Consider the following 22,072-nt stretch of genomic DNA (forward strand, 5'->3'; position numbering starts at 1 on the left):
ACAGAGGCTGCTGGCAGCGTGACAGCCACTGGCAGTGCATGGCCAGGGCTGCTCACCTGCCTTCTCCTTTCAGGCAGCACCAGCAAGCCAAGGCAAGCTTTTAGACTCTAATTTCTCTGGCTGATGGGGTTTCCCCCACCTGAGCATCACCTCTGCTCACAGCCAAGCACAGCTCATTTCCAGACTGACATTTACTCTCTGCCAGAAGATGCTTTGATCCTCTGGAAGGGATGGGCTGCTACAAACCCCATGCCAAGTTCCTATGTTCACACACATAGCCCAAGCCAACTAGCCCCAGCCCCTGCAAACCAGCCCCAGCCCCTGCAAACCAGCCCCAGCCCCTGCAAACCAGTGCCAAAACAGCCTCAGCAAATCAGCCCCAGCCCCAGCAAACCAGTGCCAAACCATCCCCAGCAAACCAGTGCCAGCTCCAGCAAGCAGCCTTAGCAAACCAGCACCAGAGCAGCCCCAGGCCAGCTCGGCAGCCAGCAGCAGCTGACTCTCCAGCCTGCCTGGCCCTCGGGGCACAGGAGGAAAATAAAGCAGCCTGGCTGAAAGCTTGGTTGATACCAGCACATCTCCTTCCTGACCAAGGGCTAGCACGAAGCAACCAAAGGAATGATGTCTGGGAAACAAGTCCGGGCTGTTCCCTTCCCTTTAGCATTCAGGCCAACTCCTCTGCTAGTAGTCACAGCATGGGAGAGGGTATGGAAGGGACCTCTGGAGATCACCCAGTCCAAACCCCACTGCCAGAGCAGAGGCACCCAGGGCAGCTCACACAGGAACACGTTCAGGTGGGGCTTGAAAGTCTCCAGAGGAGACTCCACAACCTCTCAGGGCAGCCTGCTCCAGGGCTCTGCCACCCTCACACCACAGAAGTTCCTCCTCATGTTCAGAAGGAACTTCCTATGGTCAAGTTTGTGCTTATTACCACTTGTCCTGACACTGAGAATAGCCTGGCCTCATCCTCCTGACAACTTAGATATTTGTAAGCACTGATCAGTCCCTCTCAGCCTCCTCTTCTCCAGGCTGCCCAGCCCCAGCTCCCTCAGCCTCTCCTCAGGTGATCCTGGCACCCAGTGCCCTGCTTGTTCCAGCCTTGCTTTGGGCTCCTCCCCACAGTGCCAGCAGCTCACCCCTCCTCTGCAGCTTCGAGCTGAGCTGGCAGAGGGAGCTGTGCAAGGCCCTCTGCTGTGCCCACGCTGCTGTCAGGCACTGCACTCCCCTCTGCAGGGCTGGGTCTCACACGCCCGGGCAAGCCTCCAGGGAACTCCAAACCTTTGTCTCTTTTGCCAGTTGGTAAAAGGAAGACCTCAGAATGAAAGGCACTTTCCCATGGGAATAAACAGGATGTATTCTAGGACACTCTGACCTTTTCCAAACCACTCTGCATCAAGATGAGCTGAAGTATCCCACAGCAACCTCAGCTGAGTTCTAGCTTCACCCCACAACTACACCTGGTGTGAACAGGGTCAGTAAACCCCCTCTAAGACTAACACCAATTCTCTTCCAGCACCAGGCCTGAGCAGGCTGAGGCAGCTGGGGCTGGGAGCAGAGGAGCCTGAGGGCTGCCCTCATTGCTGTGATAAAGATGTGCAGGGCTGGAGCAGGCTCTGCTCAGGGGTGGCCAAGGACAGCACAAGGGGCACTGAGTGCCAGCTGGAGCAGAGGAGTTGCCACAGGAACAGGAGGGGTGCTGGAGCCTGGAGCAGGCTGCCCAGAGAGGCTGTGGAGTCTCCTCTGGAGATTTTCAATCCCCACCTGGATGTGTTCCTGTGTGCCCTGCCCTGGGTGCCCCTGCTCTCGCAGCAGGGTTGGACTGGATGATCTCCAGAGGTCCCTCTCAAACAGACTGCCTCAGTCCCAGCTCAGGGTACCAAAGGATTCTTTCTCTCCTATATTGAGTAAAAGCTCCCAGCAGGAAGAGCAGCAAGAGCCTTTCTCTTCCTTCAGCTTCCCTAACACTTCTCAGTGCTGGAGGGAGTGATTCCTGCTCTTTGCATGATCCTAGAGCTAATCCTGCTCCAAATCATGTCTCCCCTCTCCAGAGGTACTCCAATGATCCAAGCCTCAGCTAACAGCTTCACTGCACCTACACAAATACTGCAAAGGTGCACCCAGGACTTGCCCCAGATCAAAGCAGCTTTTCCTGCCACCTTCCTCCAGGCCTGGGCTGCAGCAGGCTGCCAGCAACAGCTCCATTCTGCATCTGCACTGTCCTTAAGAAGAGTATCTCCACAGTTCCGTGGCAGGAGGCACTCCAGGTGAGGCTCAGAAGCCTTTTCCGAAAGGAAAGGAAAAGAAAATTAAAAAAACTCCAATGCACTCCAAGTGGAAGACTGAGAGAGTCTGAAATCAGCCTCCCTTCCCTTCAGAGAAGGAATCCCAGCACGTGGGAACCAGAAAGGACCTCTGCAGATCATCCAGTCCAAGCCCACTGCCAAAGCAGGGCACCCACAGCAGCTTGCCCAGCAGCACAGTGCCCAGCTGCCCTTGGAAGCTCTCCACACAAGGACACTCCACAGCCTCTCTGGGCAGCCTGCTCCAGGCCTCCAGCACCCTCACAGCAAACAACTTTCTCCTCCTGCTCAGATACAACCTCCTGGCTGCTACTTTGTGCCCCTTGCTCCTTGTGCTGTCCCTGGGCACCACTGACAAGACCCTGGCCCCAGCCTCTTGCTCCCCACAGCTCCTTTAGCTCTTGCTGAGCATTGCTCAGATGCCCTCTGGGGCTGCTCTTCTGCAGGCTCTCAGCTCCAGGGCTCTCAGCCTTTGCTCCTCCCAGAGCTGCTCCAGGCCCCTCAGCAGCTTTGCAGCCTGCCCTGGACTCTCTCCAGCAGTTCTCTGTCTCTCCTGAACTGGGGAGCCCAGGACCGGACCCAGGACTCCAGATGTGCCCTCCCTAGGGCAGAGCAGAGGGACAGGAGCAGAACCTCCTGTGGCTTATTGGCCACACTCCTCCTCATGGTTGTTCAGCCTGGAGGAGAGACCTCATTGCTCTCAACGAAGTTTAATGACTATCTCACCATAAACTCAATATCTAAGAGGTGGTTGCTAAGAAGATGAGGCCAGGCTGTTTGCAGCGACCCCCAGTGACAGGACTAGGGGCATGAACTGCCAACATAAGAAGTTCCACCTCAACATGAGAAAGTTGTTTGTTGTGAGGGTGCTGGAGGCCTGGAGCAGGCTGCCCAGAGAGGCTGTGGAGTGTCCTTGTGTGGAGAGCTTCCAAGGGCAGCTGGGCACTGTGCTGCTGGGCAAGCTGCTGTGGGTGCCCTGCTTTGGCAGTGGGCTTGGACTGGATGATCTCCAGAGGTCCCTTCCAACCCCACCCTGCTTGGACTGTTCATTTGTGGGCAAAAGCTTCTACACACAGCCCTGTCACTTCTGCACTGGTTCATGAATGCAGATGGGCACAGCAAGGCAGGAGCTGGCAGCTGTTGAATGCACACTCAACTCAAACAGGTTTTGCAGGCACAGAGCAGGAGCTGAATCTCTCAGTTCAACACCAACTCCACCCCTAGACAGGAGGCAGCTGCTGGAGCCAGCACTCAAGTCAGATGTGCACCAAATTATGCAGGCATTGAGATCTTTGGATTCAAGTGAAAAACCAGGCAGAAGCCAGACAGTGAGGGGCTGGAGCAGGGCCAGAGAAGGGCCTGGAGAACAGGGCTGGGGAGGAGCACTGAGGGAGCTGGAGGTGTTGAGCCTGGAGAAGGAGGCAGCTGAGGGAGGGCTCATTGCTCTCTACAGCTCCCTGAGAGGAGGCTGCAGCCAGGTGACTCAGGTGACAGAATAAGAGGAAATGGCTTGCAATTGTGCTGGGGAGGGTTAGATAGCAGAGGAGAAAAAATTTATTTGCTGCAATAGTGATCAGGGACTGGCACAGGCTGCCCAGGGAGGTGGTGGAGTCCCCATGCCTGGAGGCATTCTAGGAACCTGTGGCCAGGGCCCTTGGAGCCAGGGTTTGGTGGCCATGGTGGTGCTGGGTTGCTGGTTGGACTGGCTGAGCTTGGAGGCCTTTTCCAACCCAAACAATTCTATGGTCCTCTCTCTAGGTAGAAGCCACTCCCAGGGCACAGACTTGCAGTGCAGGTCCAGCTCTGAACCCACAGCAGCAGTGATTCCTCCACCATCTCTAAGCGATCCTAAACTGCTCAGTGATAAGAGCACATCGACAGCAGCTGCTGGAAAAGATTAAAAAAGTGAACCCAAGCTGCTCAACAAACAACTGATGAAGTCATCTGACCTCTAAAAAGTGTGCACAGCAGCACATCAACAGCAGCAATTTAGCTTGTCAAGCTCCGAGCTGGAAGCCACAGTCAAAGCTCCCTGCCAAACACCACAGCAGCTCACGGGTTTGAGTCATGCATTCAGCCACCTCCTCCTTAGGGAGGCAAACGATAAGCTCTCTCCACCAGAAAGGGGCAACAAAAGAGGTGCTTGAAACCAGAGGTAGCTTCAGCCCAGGTCGGGGACTCCTGGTGTCAATGCTTCTCTCAGCTGCATTAACTCTGTTTGGAGCAGGGTAGGAAAAGGTCCCCAACAGCAGCACTGCAAAGCAGCCTTTCCCCCCTCCCCAGGCCCCACCTGCAGAGCTGGGGATGAGGGCCTGAAAGTAAAAGCTTCTTGTTCTGCACTGCAGCTCAGCACCAGCTTGGGAACAGCATCAAGAGGTGTCAGTGGTCAGCAGGAATGCAGGAGAGCATTGCTGCTCCTACCTGGGCAGACAGAAGCCATCTGCTGCTGCAGCCTTCATCCCCTCCTGCTCTTGCTGCACAACTCAACAGAAGGCAAGCAGGAGCTTCCAACTACCGTGCAGAAGAGGAGTCTGAGCTGGATTCACAGAGGCTTGCATTGGAAAGGGAACCTCGAGATCATCCATGGGCAGGGACACCTCCTCCCACCAGCCCAGGTTGTTCAAGGAATAGCATTCTGGGCAACTTGTTCCAGTGTCTCACCACCCTCACTGCAAAGAATTTTTCCCCATCTCCAGTCTCAAAGCTACTGTCCCTCAGCCTGGCACTCCCAGCCCTTGTCCAAAGTCCCTCCCCAGCTCTCCAGCAGCGCCTTCAGGTACTTCAGCTCAGCTTTGGGCTCAGGAGTTCAGCCCCATGCATGCAGCCAGGAATCCACATCCTCAAGTGAAGCTCAGCATGTCCCAGAGCTGCAGGAAGCTGCATGTGGGATGCAACCAAGAACCTGCAAAGCCTATCTAGAGAGTCCTGTGCAGGAAAACCTGCACTTGTCAGGTTAGCCCAATTGGTAGATGATCCTGAAAACTATCTTCCATCTTCCACTTCTAACTGCCTCACCTCAACTGGGATTGCTTTGATGTGGACTGGAAGCCTTTCACAAAAAGGCTGTTCACAGCAGTTTGTTCTCAGGTACCAGACACCAAGCTGTGTGGCCCAGCTGACAGCAGAGCTGGGCACAAGGCAACTTCATGCAGTTCAATAAGGCCAAGTGCGAGGTCCTGCAGCAATTTGATTTGTGTTCCAAGCACCAATCCAGGCTGGGTGAGGAGTGGCTGGAGAGCAGCCTAGGAGAGAAGGCCTCAGGGCAGTCAGTTGGTGCCAAAGTGCCCAGGAGCCAGCACTGGTCACTGGCAGCCCAGAGCCAGCTGTGTGCTGGCTGCAGCCAGAGCAGGGAGAGCAGCAGCACAGGCAAGGAATTTTGCCCCTCTGCTGAGACCTTACTTGCACTGATCAGTCCAGCTCTGGGGCCTCAAGCAAAAGAGGCACCTGGAGCTGCTTGAGGGGGTCCAGATGAGGCTGTGAAGATGACCAGAGGGCTGGAGAGCCTCTGCTGTGGGGACAGGCTGGGAGAGCTGGGGCTGTTGAGCCTGGAGTAGAGAGGGCTCCAGGGAGACCTCAGAGCAGCTTCTCAGTAGCTGGAGTGGCTGGAGGGGCTGCAGGAGAGCTGGGGAGGGATTTCTGGCAAGGGCTGGGAGTGCCAGGATGAGGGACAATGGCTTTGAGCTGGGACAGGGGAGCAGAGTGGAGAAGAGCAAGAAATTCTTTGCAATGTGGGTGAGGAGACAGCAGCACAGGTTGCCTAGGAAGGCTGTGGATGTCCTCTCCCTGGAGGTGCTGAAGGCCAGGCTGGATGAGGCCTTGAGCACCCTGGACTGGTGGGAGGTGTCCCTGCCCATGACAGGGGGTTGGAACTGGATGATCTTGAAGGTCTCTTCCAACCCAACTCATTCTTATGTCTCTATGACCTCCATCTACGGCTAAGGGCTTCCAGGGGAGGATCCTGGCCAAGTAACTGCTTGCTTGGGCTTGCAAGCAGCCAAAAGCAAACCAGACATCTGGAGCCCTCTAGGAAGCTCAGATTTGCAGGCAGCTTCACTTCTGCCTTGCTCACTCCACAGCCCAGCAGTGTGCCAGCAGCTACGTGCTCCTTGCACAGAGGAACTCAGTTCTGGACTCAGTTAAGGATGACAACTTCAGCTGAAAATGGCATTTGGAGCCAGAAGCAAATCTGTTCCTAGCGCTGGGACCATCTCAGCGGCCACCCGGGAGGCCGCGGCCACAGCCAAGAGCTGTGGGGATGTTAAGTGGGGTTTGTGCTTCAGGAGAAAATCAAGAATGGTTTTATGCACAGAAGTGACACCCAACAAAGGGCTTGCTTCATGCTTTGCAGTCCAGAGCTCCATAAAAACCATACAGCTGCAGGCAGCAACAAAGAGACTCTGTGAGGAGAAGCAGAGGCCACCATAACAATCTTCATTGTGGTTGGCTCAACCATGCAAACACCCAGATAGGCTTGGGGACAAAAACAACCAACCCACAGCACTCCAAAAATCCAAACTATTTCCCCAAAGTGCCTTCAACAGCAGGATGTGGAAGAGCTTCACCTTCCACACTTACATCACTCAACGCCAACAAGGTGGAAAAGCTGCTCTGCAGCACCAGACCCTTGAGGTGTCACCACCAGGCTGCTGCATCCCACACTCCAAGGAGGAGGCAGCCACAGCCTCCCTGGGCAGCCTGGGCCAGACTCTCAGCAGCTTCACACTCAACAACTTCTTCCTCAGCTCCACTCTAACCCTGCTCTGCCTCAGCTCCAAACCATTGCCCCTTGGCCTGGCTCAGACACCCTCAGCAAAAGTCCTCTGCAGTGTTCTTGCAGGATCCCTTCAGGCACTGGCAGGCAGCTCTGAGGGCCCCCTGGAGCCTTCTCCTCTGCAGACTGCACACCCCCTCAGCTCCCTCAGCCTGTGCTCACAGCAGAGCTGCTGCAGCCCTGGGATCATCTTTGTGGTCTCCTCTGGCCTGACTCCATCACCTTTGTGTCCTCCTCCTGCTGGGGACAGCAGCACTGGAGGCAGGGTTGGAGGTAAGGTCTCACATTGTAGAGTCCAGGGGCACAATCCCCTCTTACCCTCTGCTCACATCCCTCTGACTGCAGCCCAGCACACAGCTGCCTGCTGGGCTGCAGAAGGGCACTGCTGGCTCCTGGGTAGCTGCTCAGCACCCAACACCCCCACGGATCTTTCTTCAGGGCTGTTCTCAACTTACTCTGCACCCAGCCTGGATCTGTGCTTGGGGTTTGCCTGACCCAGCTGCAGGACTCTGCACTTGCTGAACCTCACCCAGCTGCCACTGTCCCACTTCTGCAGCTTGTCAGGATCCCTCTGGATGGTTTGATCCTCCTGAGAAATGATGCATGCCCAACAACCTCTGGTGCTGTACATGCCTAATGCTGGTTTGAGAGAGAGCTAAAGACATGCAAACCTGCCTGGCACCCACTTTGGGGGCTTGGGTCTGATTGGGTGGGTTTCTGTTTGTTTGCTTTGGTTTGGGGGCTGCCTTCTTTTAAATCACTCCCACACCAAGCAGAGGAGGTTTGGAAAGACGTTTCAGACACAGCCCAAGCTGTAAACAACAGAGAAATAAGAGAGACTGGAGGTGCTGCCGAGCCGAAGGTGTGCTGCTGAGCTCAGCTCTGTGTGCCTGCTGACAGGGAAGCAAACACCCCTGAAGGACACCGAGGGAAGCGCTGGCAGAGGCAGGGAATTGGTGCAACAGCCACTCTGCACTCCCCCGACCACCGAAAGAGATCTGCAGCAGCACAACCAGCGTGGTCTAGCTGAGGCATTCCCCACACGTCCATCCCACGGCCACCACAGGCACCTGATGGCAAGGCTGCACTAAGAAGGTTTTTGCCTCAATTCTCCTAGCATCAGAGGGCTAACAGCTCCAGTAAAAGCTCCAGCCAGTCATGCCAGAGAGCAAGCAGCAGTTTGCAGTGGCCTGCAGCACCTGAAACAGCAGAACAGGCCAGCCCAGCTCGTGTACACACTGCTAGGGGCAGCAGACAACACAGGTGCTCTTTGTGAACACTCTGCCCCTGCTCTGCTAGAAGCTCCCCTGGCCCAGACAGAACCATGCTGGCCTCACCACTCAAAAGCAGAACTCTTTCACTGCTGCTGTGGGCAACACAGCTCGTGGGAAAGATGTGAGCTTTGATCTGAGCTACAGGACCTGCTGGCAGCTATCTGCAACCAGGCACTTCCACTGCCTTCAGCCCTGTGTTTGGGTAGCAGCCCTTGGGATGTGGGTAGCAGAGGCTCTAAGGATGGTGCCTGGATAAATGTGTGAAGAGCAGGTCAGAGAGGGTCTCCTTCCCTTCTACTCTGCCCTGCTGAGGCCACTTCTGGAATATTGTATCCAGCCCTGGGCCACTCAAGCAGGACCTCAGGGAAGAGCTTCTGCATGAGAGTCCATCCCAGAGCCCCAAAGCTGCTGCAGGCAGTGAACATCTCCTGTGAGGCTGAGGGAGCTGGGGCTAGGAGCAGAGGAGCTTGAGGGCTGCCCTCACTGCTGTGATAAAGATGTGCAGAGCTGGAGCAGGCTCTGCTCAAGGGTGGCCAAGGACAGCACAAGGGGCACTGGGTGCCAGCTGGCCAGACGAGGTGCCATGGGAGCAGAAGGGGAAACTTTGTCCCTGTGAGGGTGCTGGAGCCTGGAGCAGGCTGCCCAGAGAGGCTGTGGAGTCTCCTCTGGAGACTTTCCAAACCCACCTGGACGTGTTCCTGTGTGCCCTGCCCTGGCAAGGGGTTGGACTGGATGATCTCTGGAGGCTTCTCCCAGTCCCTACCACTCTGTGATGCTGTGACAAAGGCACTAAGGCCCTGCTGATAGATGGGGTGGAAACAAGGCACTAGGGCAGGGCAAGGCTTTCCTTCTGGCTTTACCTTTAGGAGATGAGAGTGTGGCCATAAGGCTTGGTCCTCATCACTTCCTCAACACACGCTGAGGACAGGGTGAAATAAATAATGAATCCATCTCCATTCCCTTTCCAGCCAAAGCCATCTGCTCAGAACCATGTCCTCCTCTCCCCTTGGCACACACTTGTCTCCTGTGGGAGCAGCAGCAGGTGAGGGGGAAGGCAGAAAAACCCCTCCCATCATGTGAGGATGGAGCACATCACCCTCATGACTGCGTGGTGGCAGCAGCCCTGGCCCTATTTCTGGGCACTGCCTCATGGAGCATTGCTGGCACTCGTGCCTGCTGAGTGGTTTCCATGAGGGAGTCCTCCCCTGACTCACCAGCTCTGGATGCAACTCTCAAGCCAAGCCAACAAACCAGCTGGGCAAGATCATTTCAGCACAAGCACATGAAGGGCTTAGGTACTGGAAAGGGGATGTGTGACACAGCAGTGACAAAGCCACAGGTCCTCCAGGTGAGGGACAGCTTCATTTTCCTTCTGCAGGGCACAAACACCTCCCTGCTTTCACACACAGCTCCACCACACCTTCATGTCCAAACCCACCCTGCAACCAGAGACAGGCTTAAACAGAAAGAGGGGAGGTTTAGACTGGAGATGAGGGTAGAGAGACACTGGCACAGGATGCCCAGGGAGGTTGTGGATCCACAATCTCCCTGGAGGTACTGAAGGCCAGGTTGGATGAGGCCTTGAGCAACCTGGACTGGTAGGAGGTGTCCCAGCCCATGGGATCTTTAAGGCCCCTTCCAATCCAAACTCTTCTATGATTCTAAGTTTCTGTCCTTCTTTGGCAGCTGGGGATGGACAGGGACAGAGCCCAGGCAGCAGTTTAAGCCTGGAAGACACAAGTGATGTGTGTGCCTGACTCATGGCCACTGGGAGGACAAGTCCTTGTGCTCTGAGCCAGCCCTGACACCACAGCTCACAGCAGAGGGGCCAGGGCAGGCCCCCCTGCACCTCAGGAAGGAGTGTGTGCTGAAAGCAGAGGGCACCTGTGCCACAGGTAGGACTTGCAGGTCCCAGATGAGGTCCTTGACCATTTGCTCTCTTGGCCAAAAGAAGTGAAAGAGGCTCTGTGCAACATTCCCTCTTGGCAGTTTTGGGACAGTGTCAAAAAGGAAGCCAGACACAGGCTGCTGACAAGGTCTAAGTGGCCTTCCCACCAGGGGATGGTCCCCACCCAGGCTAGCTGGAAGCAGGCTGGCAGAGACCCCTGCCCTATCGCTGCCAGCTGTGCCAGGGATGGAGGCAGTTTGATTGCCGAGGCTGCCAGGACCAAGAGCAGCAATCAAACACAGTCAGATTTCAAAGCTACTCCATCTGATTACCCCAGAGACTTTGCAGGAGCACCAGAAACAGAGACTACCAGAGCACATACCACTGCTCACTGTGGGCAAAGCGTCTGCAACCTCTTTCCCTGGTGAGCAATGTGCTCAGCTGCCCACAGAAGCTTCTGAAAGCAAGTTCACCAAGATTGCTTTCTCCAGGGGAAAGCTGGGGTATTGTGTTATAACACAGCTGGTACAGAACCACAGATTGGTTTAGGCTGGAAGGGACCTCAAAGCTCAGCCAGTCACAACCCCCTGCCATGGGCAGTGACACCTCCCACTAGAACAGGTCACTTAAGGCCTCATTCAGCCTGGGCTCGAACACCTCCGAGGAGGCAGCATCCACAGCCTCCCTGGGCAACCTGTGCCAGTGTTTCACCACCCTCACTGTAAAGAACTTCTTCCTAACATCCAGTTTAAATCTCCCCTCTGCCAGTTTAAACCCATCATCCCATATCCTGTCATTACAAGGCCTTGTAAATAGTCCTTCTGCAGCCCTCCTGTAGGTCCCTGCAGATACAGAGACAAAGCTTTCTGAAGATACCAAAGAGGCCATGACAAACTCCCTTTGTAACCAGACTTGTCCCTCACTCCTCCATCAGCCCCTTCAGCACAGTGCTGAAAACCAGCACCAGCATTAACACCTTGCTTCAAACAGCCACCGTGCCACACTCTTCATGCCTCTCTGCTTAGCAAACACCAACCCCAACGAGCAGCTCCACAGCTGCCAGATGAGGCAGCTCCTTCAGAGACACCATCTCTCTTCAGGGAAGCCTAACAACGCCAAGCACCTCCTCGAAGGCAAACCACACCGGCTCAGCCAGATACCCAAGGGGATGAATGCTGCCCACAGCATTCTATTTCCCAGATTTGCTGCTCTCATTTCACAAGCAGCCTGGCTTCTGAGTCACCTTCTCCCTGTAAATCTCCACGGAGCAGGTGCTCGCTTGCATCAGCTCCTACAGAGCTGGTAGTAGCTGCGAGGAGTGAACACAGGGTGAGGAGCCAAGCCACGCTCTGAGCCCAGCCAGCTTCGAGGCAGAGCGCTTGATAAGCACCCCGTTTGTGTCAGCCTCCCGCTTACAGGCAACGCAAAGCGCCACCTGCTCCAGCCGTGATGCAGGGGCTGAACGCGATGACTTCTATCGAGCCCCCGGGGACGTTCTTTTGCGCGGAGGCTGGGGGCAGGATGGATGACAGATTGAAAAGCACCCCAGGACCTGCACCCTGCCAGGCTGTGTCACGCTTTAGCCGCGGCGAGGGGACGCAGGAAATAGCACAGCGCCACTCCTTGGCTCTTAATTACGGTCTTGTGACAGTGTAGTTAATGGTCTGTCATGGGCTCCACTGGAAACCCTGATGTTTGCGGGAGGTGGACCGGGCAGCCACCGGGCGAGAGCTGCTCCGGCCTGGGAAGCAAGCCCCAGTTCTTTTGTTACAGACGCCGCTTCCTCCGGTACCGCCCGAGTCCGGCGCTCAGCCCGCGGCGGCCGCGGCATCGCGGCTGGGCTGGCAGCAGGAGGGCCGGGGCACAGCTCTGCCCGAGAAGGGCACGGCTGCCCTGCGGGATGCGGCCATCCAGGGATTACACCGGGCACGACCCCACCGCAGCCTCACCGGCAAACCCCTCCCGCAAATCCTGACGATGCTACGGAACCGCCACGGCCTTCCCATCACACAGCCTCCGGGAAAGCACGCTGAGCTTCCAGGCAGCGCAAATCAACAAAGGAAAGCGCACACCAAGCCCTCCCTCCCCGCCGCCGGCCTCCCAGGGGCACTGACCCCTCGCACGGCTCCCTGCTGCTGCCCCTCACCGGCGCTGCAGCTCCGGGCCGGGCCCCCCACTGCGGCCGCGGCTGGGCGGGATCCTGCCCCCCGGCCCCCCGTACCGTTACTGTAGGCGTAGGGCGACTCGGAGGCCCCGTCCTGCAGGCTCTCCAGGATCTCCCCCTTGCCCACGTCGCTGTCCCCCACCAGCAGGAACTTGAGGAGGTAATCGTAGCTCTTCACCGGGCTGCCCTGGGTTCCCATCCTCCCTCTCATCGGCGAGGAGGCCCGATCCGCATCCTCCGGCCGCCGGCCTGAGGGCGGGCTCCGGCCCCGCTCCAGGGACACCGCCGGGCCTCTGCCCCCGCCGCAGCTCACAGCCGGCCCTCCGCCTCGCCTCGCATCTTCCGCCCAGGGACGCGCTGGGGACCTGCGGCGAGAGGAGGAGGAGAAGATGAGGCGGAGGAGGAGGGGAGGAGAGGCTGCCCGGCTCCGCGGGCTCCTCAGCGCCCCCCGCAGCTGACAAAGCCCCGCACCCGCCCCCACAAAGCGCCGCCGCCGCCCCACCGCCGCCCCGCGGCTCGAACCAGCGGGGCTAGAGCTCAGCGCCGCCCGAGCCTGCTTACTCACCTGCGGGCCGGGACGACCGCGGCCGAGCCGGACCGCGCCGCGGAGCCCCTCCAGGGCCGCAGCCTACGCGCAGCGCCCGCAAGGGCCGAGGAGAAGCGCTGGCAGAGACCATCCTCCGCCCAGCTGCCCCCGCTTTCATTGGCTCACAAGCGTGTCTGTCAAATCTGGCCCTGCCCCGATGCGGTCGAGCGGTTTCCATAGGCTTAGAGTCACGTCTGTCAAATCCGGCCACGCCCCGATGCTACCTAACCGCTCCCATAGGCCCGGAGATATGTCTGTCACAGCTGGCCGCGCCCCGTGGCGGCGGCCGTGGGGCGGGCTCGGTGGGCGGAGCGGGCGGGAGTGGCGGCAGCGGAGCGGGCTGGTGCTGCGCGGCACCGGGCACAGGGCAGCGCTGCCACCTCTGGGGGCTGCCACACGGCCTCGGGCACCGGCCCCGACAGCCCTCTGCTCTCGAAGCTCCGCTGCCAGAGAGAGGTCCTCAAACCAGTGGGTCCGTACTGGGACCAGGTCTCTCCCGTATCTTCATCAGTGACCTGGGCAGTGGAACTGCGGCACCCAGGGCACGCTTGCAGGTGACACCGCCTGAGCCGTGCGGGTAACACACCTGAGGGATGGCATCCGTCCAGAGGGACCTGGAAAAGCTGGAGAAGTGGGACCATGAGAACCTCACAGGTTCAATAAGGCCAAGGGCAAGGTCCTGTATCTGGGTCGGAAGAACTCCCAGTACCAGCCCAGGCTGGATGAAGACAGGCTGGAGAGGCCAGGCTGGCAGAGTTGGGGGTGTTCAGCCTGGAGAGGAGAAGGCTGCAGGGAGACCTCCTGGTGGCCTTGCAGTGCTTCAAGGGGCCAGAAGAGAGCTGGGCACAGAGGTTTGAGCAGGGCCTGTTGGGACAGGCCAAGGGGGGATGGTTTGAACTGCAAGAGGGAGATTGAGAGTGGAGGGAAGGGAGAAATATTTGACAGTGAGGGTGGGAAGAGCCTGTCCCAGGCTGCCCAGAGAGGTGGCAGGTGCTTTATGGCTGGCACCACTGCAGCTCAGGTTGTATGGGGCTGTGAGCAGCCTGCTCTGGGTGCAGCTGTCCAACCAGCTCCACCGTACTGGCCAGGCAGCCAAGTGGCCTTGCCACCCTCTGAGGTGATGGATGGGCAACACACAGCAGCAGGTCCTGGGCAGTGATGAATGCATCAGTTTGCAGCTGGCTGAGACACAGGCTTTGGGCACCACCAGGATGCTTCATCTGAGCAACCCTTGGGGTGACAGGACCCCACAGGGGGGACAAGGAACACTCATGTGCTCAACAAGCTGCTTGCAACATCTCTGTTCCACCCCACAGGGGGGAAGGGGAAAGGGAAGGCTGACTGGAGGTGTGTAACTGCTGCCACGTGAGGAGTGGCCGCAAGGTGTCCATCACGCCTGGTCACAACTTGTGCCCCTGCTGGCACTGCGTAAGTGCTGCAGGGAGGCTTGTCCTGTCTCTCAGGCTAAGCATCAGCCTCAGGCTCAGGGAAAACAGCAGCAGAGAAAGAAAAGCAGAGCTGAGGGAGCATCGACCCCAGCCTGAGGCAAGGTCCACAGGATCAGCGATCCTCCTGACAAGGGCTTCATGGCTTGGCCTTGGCAGTGCTCCTCAGCTGGGCAAGTGGTGAAACACCTTCTGTGTGTGGACAGCAGAGATCTGAGAACCATCCCACCATGGCCTCAAGACTGGGACTCAGCCTGCTTGGACCAGTTGAGCCTCCAGGCAGGACTCTGCCCAGTCCTGCGGTGACAGCTAACGCTGCTGAGGCAGCTGCAAGGGTGCTGGGTGGTGACTCCAGAGGGAAGAACTGGATTTTCCTCCCAACATATCATTCCAGTGTCATCAAAATCCATTTAAGTTCTGATTAAAAGGTTTAATTAATAAAAAAATCCACTCTCTGATCTGAGGAGAGGCTGAGGGAGCTGGGGCTGGGCAGCCCAGATAAGAGGAGGCTGAGAGGGTCCGATCAATGCTTACCTAAGGGTTGGGTGTCAAGAGGATGGGGCCAGACTCATCTCAGTGCTCCCCAGTGACAGGGCAAGAGGCAAAAAGCACAAACGTAACCATAGGAAGTTCCATCTGAACATGAGGAGGAACTTCTGTAGTGTGAGGCTGGCAAAGCCCTGGAGCAGGCTGCCCTGAGAGGTTGTGGAGTCTTCTACTCTGCAGAGCTTCCACACCCACCTGGATGTAATCCTGTGTGACTTGCCCTGGGTGATCTTGCTCTGGCAGGGGGAGTTTGGACTGGATGATCTCCAGAGGTCCCTTCCACTGTGTGATTCTGTGAGAACAAAGATCTCCATCCCTAAGCTTCCCCACACAAACACTTCCAACCATGCAGAGTCTTTCTGGTCCCAGCTGCATGTGGACCTGCTGGCACAGCCCTGCTGGCAGCAGAATGGCTCTGCCCAGTCCTTCTGGCCAAAAAAATGGTGCCATGGTGAGCATGAAGCTGCTGACAGAGCCAGGGCTTGTCAGTGGACTTGTCAAGCAGGAGTGCTGTGGTGGGGAAGGAGTCACCTTCAGATGGGGACACTTTAAACCAGACAGGGCCTTGCTGCTGAAGAAGAAGAAATGAGCTGCTGGAGACTCAGCACTGCCAGCTTGCTCAGCCAGCACTGCACACACACAGGTCTTCAACTCAGCTCCCAGTGCATCCTGAAAAATCCTTTATTTAAACCCATGAACCACTCTTGGGAGAAGGATCAGCTACAGCAGATGTCAACTGGAGACTGGGTAAGAGGCTGGGGCCAGGCTTTTGTCAGTGGTGGCCAGGGCCAGGACAAGGGGCTAGGGACACAAAGTGGCATCCAGAAGGCTCCATCTGACCAGGAGGAGAAAGTTGGTTGTTAGGCTGCTGGAGGCCTGGAGCAGGCTGCCCAGTAGGGGAACTGGACCAGATGATTTCCAGAGGCTTCTTCCAATCCCCACCTGTTTGTGATTCTGTTGTGGTGTAACAAGCAGGTTGTGGGGTGCATTGAGAAGAGTGTGGCTAGCAGACCAAAGGAGGTTCTCTTCCCCCTCTACTCTGCCCTGGGGAGGCTACATCTGGAGTCCTGGGTCCAGTTCTGGGCTCCCCAGTTCAGGAGAGACAGAGAACTGCTGGAGAGAGTCTGGGGGAGGCTGCAAAGCTGCTGAGGGGCCTGCAGCAGCTCTGGGAGGAGCAAAGGCTGAGAGCCCTGGAGCTGAGAGCCTGCAGAAGAGCAGCCCCAGAGGGCATCTGAGCAATGCTCAGCAAGAGCTAAAGGAGCTGTGAGGGGCAGGAGGCTGTGCCAGCACTAGGAACCACAAAGAGGAAGAAATAATCATAAGGAAATGAAGCACCACAAGAAATCTGCACAATTGCAGCCTTTGGATGATGCTTGGCAAAGATTCCTTGTGACTGCTGTGAGGGATGTGTGGTGGGAATCAGAGAAGATCTGAAATCTTTAACTGCTTCCCATCCAAGGACTGAGAACGTGGACTTGAGGATAGAATCACAGAACTGTCTGGGTTGGAAAAGGCCTCCAAGCTCATCCAGTCTGACCAGCAACCCAACACAGCCAATGCCACCAAACCCTGGGGACTCCACCACCTCCCTGGGCAGCCTGGGACAGTCCCTGACCACTCTGGCAGCAAAGAAATTCTTCCTTCTCTCCAACCTAACCCTCCTCTGGCACAATTCCAGGCCAGTTCCTCTCCTTCTCTCACCTGAGACTAGGGAGCAGAGCCTAACCCCCAGCTGGCTGCAGCCTCCTCTCAGGGAGCTGCAGAGAGCAATGAGCTCTGCCCTCAGCCTCCTCTTCTCCAGGCTGCACACCTCCAGCTCCCTCAGCTGCTCCTCCCCAGCCCTCTTCTCCAGACCCTTTCCCCATGCTGTTGCCCTTCTCTGGAGCTGCTGTAGCAAAATGTAGAAGGGAACCAAGATGTGGAAATTTGGGAGGGAATTTTACAGAGAAATGGGAAGTGGTTTTGCTCCTCCTTGTTCCCCAGCTGGACAAGCTCCAGTCCCTCAATGTGAGGGCCTCAAAACTGGTCCTAGCAAATAAATGAGACCCAGAACACCTTCTGCAGCCTCTTCCCTGAGGAAATGGCAGCACTGGGCCAGCCTGTACTGCTGTGAAGGTGCTGCTGATCCCAGCTTCTAATTAGAGAGATGACCTCAGGTCCAAGTCTCCTGAGCAGGATGTCTGTTCTGCTGTCCTGCCTCTGTGCAGTCGGAAAAGGGTGGGGGCAGCTTCTTGCACAGCAGAGACTGGAGAGGAAGAGGAGAGCCATGGCAAGCAGCCAGCAGGACAAACTCCTGGGCTCAGACACCATGGTGGGGCAAGGAGAATGCTGAGGGTGAGGAACAGCAAGAGAGCTCAGGCACCAGCTTTGCGTGGCACAGAACTGTGCCCACAAGGGGCTGACACTTCGCAGCTGGGCCAGCAAGTCCCAGCTCTAGGTGCTCTGCATTGCAGAAGGTTCAGGATGAGCTGGTGCCAGTGTGAGGAGGAGCCCAAAGCAGGGCTGGAATCAGCTGAGATGCTGAGGGCACTGGGACTGTTCTCACCTGAGGAGGGGCTGAGGGAGTTTGGGCTGGGCAGCCTGGAGAAGAGGAGGCTGAGAGGGTCTGATCAATGCTTACAAATAAATAAGGGGTGGATGTCAGGAGGATGGGGTCAGACTCTCCTCAATGCTCCCCAGTGACAGGACAAGAGGCAATGAGCACAAACTTGACCATAGGAAGTTCCATCTGAACTTGAGGAGGAACTGTGAGAGTGGCAGAGCCCTGGGGCAGGCTGTCCTGGAAGGTTGTGGAGTCTGCATCTCTGCACAGCTTCCAAACCCACCTGGATGTATTCCTGTGCAACCTGTCCTGGGTGAGCCTGCTCTGGCAGGGGACTTTGGACTGGATGACCTCCAGAGGTCCCTTCCAACCTCTTTTGTTCCGTGACTTCACCATCCCACAGTCAGTACCAGCCTCTCACAAAGGAACAGTGGAACACTCAGTGTGCCTGTCAGGTTGCCCACAGGCAGGTCAGCTTTGCTGATTTTCATGGCTCTGTGCTGTCCCTGGGGCTTTTGGGGTAGTGGATCCTAAAGGAAAGGCACAATTAGGACCATGGTGTGCTGTCTGGGCTCCCAGGAAGATCTCCAAGACAGGATATTAGGAGCATTATTTTCACAAGACCAAAAATAGTCCAGGCTCTCCCAGCAGCCAGCAAAGCAAACGGTGCAGGCGTGGGAGGAAGCAGGGTGATGTCATTTAGGAGCTTCAGTGGGAACAGGAGAGGGACACGAAGTGTAAATCTGTTCTGCAGAGTGTCACTGAGGATGGGTCTCCATCACTCTGACTGAAGCTGGAGGGAGAAGCATCTTTCAGACTGTCACAACCTGGAGCTAATTCATGGCTGGAGCAGGGAGAAACTCTTAGAATCCTAGAATGGGTTGGGTTGGAAGGGAACTTCAAGATCATCCAGCTCCAACCACCTGCCATGAGCAGGGACAGCTCCCACCAGCCCAGGTTGCTCAAGGCCTCATCCAGCCTGCCCTTCGACACCTCCCTGGGCAAACTCTTCCAGACTCTCCACACCCTCACTGCAGACAATTTCTTCCTCATCTCCACTCTCAGTCTCCCCTCTCCCAGCTCAAAGCCATTTCCCCCTTGTGCTGTCACTCCCAGCCCTTTTCCAAAGTCTATCCCCAGCTCTCCTGGTGCCACTTCAAGCACAGAAAGGCTGCTCTGAGGTATCCCTGGAGAATTCTCTTCTCCAGGCTCAACAGCCCCAACTCTCCCAGCCTGTCCCCACAGCAGAGGTTCTCTACCCTCTGATCACCTTCACAGCCTCCTCTGGGGTCTCTCCATCAGGTCCATGTCCTTCTTGTGTCACACCACAAAGTACCCAGTGGGACATCACAGTCCTGTGCTCAGAAGCACCCTCCCCAAGACAGGGAACAGGAGGCCCACATCAAAGCGAGAGCAGTCAGCCCAGGGCACCACGACCCACAGGGGCAGGGAAACTCTGCCGAGGAAAACGTGTCTGAAGCTGCAGTGGCTTTAGATGTCTCACATCTGAGATGCCTTCCAAAGCTCCTTCACTGGCACAAAGTGCAAAAGATGAGGCTCTCAGCTGGGCCCCGAGCAAGAGGAGGATGCAGTGGCACTGCAAGGACACAGCACACACTCCCGGGGCGGGGGGAGCTGTCCAAGAGCTGGGCTACTGCTGCTGTCCTCTGGCAGAACATTCCCAGCCAGGACTGGCCCCGTTTGCCTAGCACTGGCACCATGAGAAGGAGCCCTGAGCCCTAGCAGAGCCCAGAGCTCTGGCTGCAGGGCTGAGCAGCCTGGAGGCTGAGCCTTATGCTCAGCACATCAGTCCTGGTGTCAGCTCAGGGCTCAGCTCCTCCTCCCCCCCACCAAAGTACTCTTTGCCTTCCAGAACAGTTAGCTGAGGCCCCACAGGCCCCATATGCACAAAGGTACAGCAGGCTGAGTTCTGGGCCTCCAGCCCCACTCTTGTGTTGTGCTGTGGGGGTGAACCCCAGCTCAGCTACAAGGAGAAGAATAAATCCCCCCTGAGGAGAGGCAACCCAGCGTAGGACTCAACAAGCTGAACCTCCATCCTGGCTTTGATCAAACAGCTTGAAGGCTGAAGCAGAAAAGGCTCCAAAATACCCTTTGGCACCTCAGTGTTGTGGCTTTGCAGCACCCTAAGGGCTGATTTAACACACCCCTGGGGAGCTCACATGGAAGAAGATCATCATCACCAGCAGCAGCAGCCCATTCAGAAGGTACTTCCTCACCCACACAAAATACTGCTCTCAGGAGGCACTGAGAGGTTTCACCTTTGGCTTCAAGAAGCCTTCCCAGCATATTCCACGAAGAGAGTGTGAGGGGAAGAGGAAAGTTGAAAAATCATATTGAAAAATACTTGCCTGGAGAAAATCCAGGCCCTTCCCACCTCACCAGACCCTAGGCACAGGGACCTAGGCTTGGAGGCACCTTTGGTCCAAAAGCAGGAGGATCCCACGTGGTTTCCTGACCAAGTCTCTCAAGCTTCACTGCTTCCTTTAGTCCTGCTTCTCTCCTTTGTGCTTCCAAGGGTAGATCAGCTCTCCAAGGAACAGCTTCTTGCAGAGGGATGTCCAGGAGTCCTTAGGGTAGCAGCTGTAGGTTGGCAGCCTGTAGGTCTGTACCACGCTGCCATATGACAGAGGGTTGATCTGCATGGAGAGAGAGAGCAGAAGCAAGGAGATGTGTTGCAGGGAGGACCACAAGCAGCTCGGGAGGGCAAGAGCAGCTCCTGCATGGCACTGGCCTCTGTGAAACCAGCAGTTGAGCTGCTGAGAGTCCCTCTCTGGCTGGCTGAAGCTTTTTGGCTTCTTCTATGGTGCCCCCAAACACTACCAAGTGGAGTTTGGGCAGGAGCACTGCTAAAATCAGACAGGCAGAGGAGCAGACACGAGCAGCAGCAGGGTTTGAGAGTGCTGCTCAGTACACAACGCTGTCAAACCCCCACCTGGCTGCAGCCTCATCTCAGGGAGCTGTAGAGAGCAATGAGCTCTGCCCTCAGCCTCCTCTTCTCCAGGCTACACACCCCCAGCTCCTTCAGCTGCTCCTCCCCAGCCCTCTTCTCCAGACCCTTCTCCAGCTCTGTTGCCCTTCTCTGGACCTGGTCTAGCCCTTCAAAGTCCTTCTAGGAGTGAGGGCTCCTAAACTGATTCCAGTATTTGAGGTGTGGCCTCCCCATCACGCCCCTGGTGCTGCTGGCCAGAGCAGACAGTGCTGAGGCAGAAGCCATCTGGTGAAGGCATTCCCCTTGGATTGCTGCTGGCTCGTGTGCTCGTCCTGTGCTGACCTGACCTCTGCTGAAAGAGGGCTGGAAAAATCAAAAGCCCTGAGAAGCTGCTTTGAATCCCTTCCCACACAGTCCCCTGAGCCTAGGTGTCCTTTTGAAGTTCTAGAGGCTGCTTGCAGACTCTCCTCCTAGGATGCAAAAGCAACTCAGGGACAAGGCAGTGCCGCTGCAAACTCAGGGAATGATTTCAGTGTCCCTCCTGGAAGTGCAACAAGGATTTCCCTGCTGCCATCACCTCCTTCCCTGTCAGAAAAATATTCTGAAGGGAGACCTCATTGCTCTCTACAGTCACCTGGAAGGAGGCTGCAGTGAGGCAGGGGTTGGTCTCTTCTCCCTAGGAGAGGCAATGGCCTGAAATTGTGCCAGGGGAGGGTAAGGTTGGAAAGGAGGAAAATTTTCTTTGCTGCAAGAGTGGTCAGGGACTGGAACAGGCTGCCCAGGGAGGTGGTGGAGTCCCCATCCCTGGAGGGGTTCAAAGCCATGGAGATGTGGTGCTGAGTGCCATGGTTTAGCCATGATCTGGCAGTGCTGGGTTGACAGTTGGAGAACTTTTCCAGCTTTAGTGTCTCTACGTCTCCCTGATCCTGATGTGAAATGGATTTCCCCTGTTCCAGCATTTTCCAGCTGCCAGTTTATAAGTGGGGCCTTTCAGTGGGACCAGCTTCAGAACAGCTATATCTGAGACAATGAGCAGAGGGGAAGCCTTCAGCAGGACATGTCATGGAGGGCACAACTGGCTTACCTGCATAAGGAGTCGGAGAGGTTTTCCTTCCTGCTGCTCCAGGACTCTGAACTTCACTCCAGCTGAAAAGGAACAAACCAAGGCATGGAGGAAAGCCCAGGATGGAAAGCTCAGCTCTGAGGGCCTGGAAATGGAGCCTGCAGGCTCTCCTCGTTTGTGAACCCTTCCACATTGTCAGCAGGTTTTAAGTGCCGTGAGAAGTGATTTGTTTCTTTCAGCTCCAGCAGGTCAAGGTTGGTTCTTCACACCCTCTCCAGGCCTCACCTAGAGGACTGTGTCCACTTCTGGGCTCCCCAGCTCAAGAAGAACAAAGAACTACTGGGGAGAGTCCAGCACAGGGCCACTGAGGTGCTGAGGACACTGCAATAGCTCTCACCTGAGGAGAGGCTGAGGGAGCTGGGGCTGGGCAGCCTGGAGATGAGGCTGAGGGAGGTCTTGTGAATGCTTACTTATACCTAAGGGGTGGGTGTCAGGAGGATGGGGCCAGACCCTTTCCAGTGCTTCCCAGTGACAGGACAAGAG

At 56.6% G+C, this 22,072-nt stretch overlaps 2 protein-coding genes across 3 annotated transcripts in view; both read right to left on the reverse strand.

The window, feature by feature from the left end:
- The window catches only part of RAB40C (RAB40C, member RAS oncogene family), a 28,068-nt gene extending 15,008 nt beyond the window's left edge, over positions 1 to 13,060 (reverse strand). The window contains exons 1-2 of the mRNA XM_064152683.1: positions 12,963 to 13,060; positions 12,455 to 12,762 (exon numbers count right to left, since the gene is read on the reverse strand). Of these exons, the coding sequence (XP_064008753.1) occupies positions 12,455 to 12,608 (154 nt within the window). The 5' untranslated portion in view covers positions 12,609 to 12,762; positions 12,963 to 13,060. The remainder of the gene's footprint in view (positions 1 to 12,454; positions 12,763 to 12,962) is intronic.
- Positions 13,061 to 15,631: 2,571 nt separating this feature from the next.
- The window catches only part of PIGQ (phosphatidylinositol glycan anchor biosynthesis class Q), a 41,086-nt gene continuing 34,645 nt past the window's right edge, over positions 15,632 to 22,072 (reverse strand). For both annotated transcript variants that reach the window (XM_064153144.1, XM_064153145.1), the window contains exons 10-11: positions 21,551 to 21,612; positions 15,632 to 20,173 (exon numbers count right to left, since the gene is read on the reverse strand). In XM_064153144.1, coding sequence (XP_064009214.1) covers positions 20,021 to 20,173; positions 21,551 to 21,612 — 215 coding nt within the window. In that variant the 3' untranslated portion in view covers positions 15,632 to 20,020. The remainder of the gene's footprint in view (positions 20,174 to 21,550; positions 21,613 to 22,072) is intronic.

The sequence above is a fragment of the Pogoniulus pusillus genome, chromosome 13, assembly GCF_015220805.1.
Source record: "Pogoniulus pusillus isolate bPogPus1 chromosome 13, bPogPus1.pri, whole genome shotgun sequence".
NCBI lineage: Eukaryota > Metazoa > Chordata > Aves > Piciformes > Lybiidae > Pogoniulus > Pogoniulus pusillus.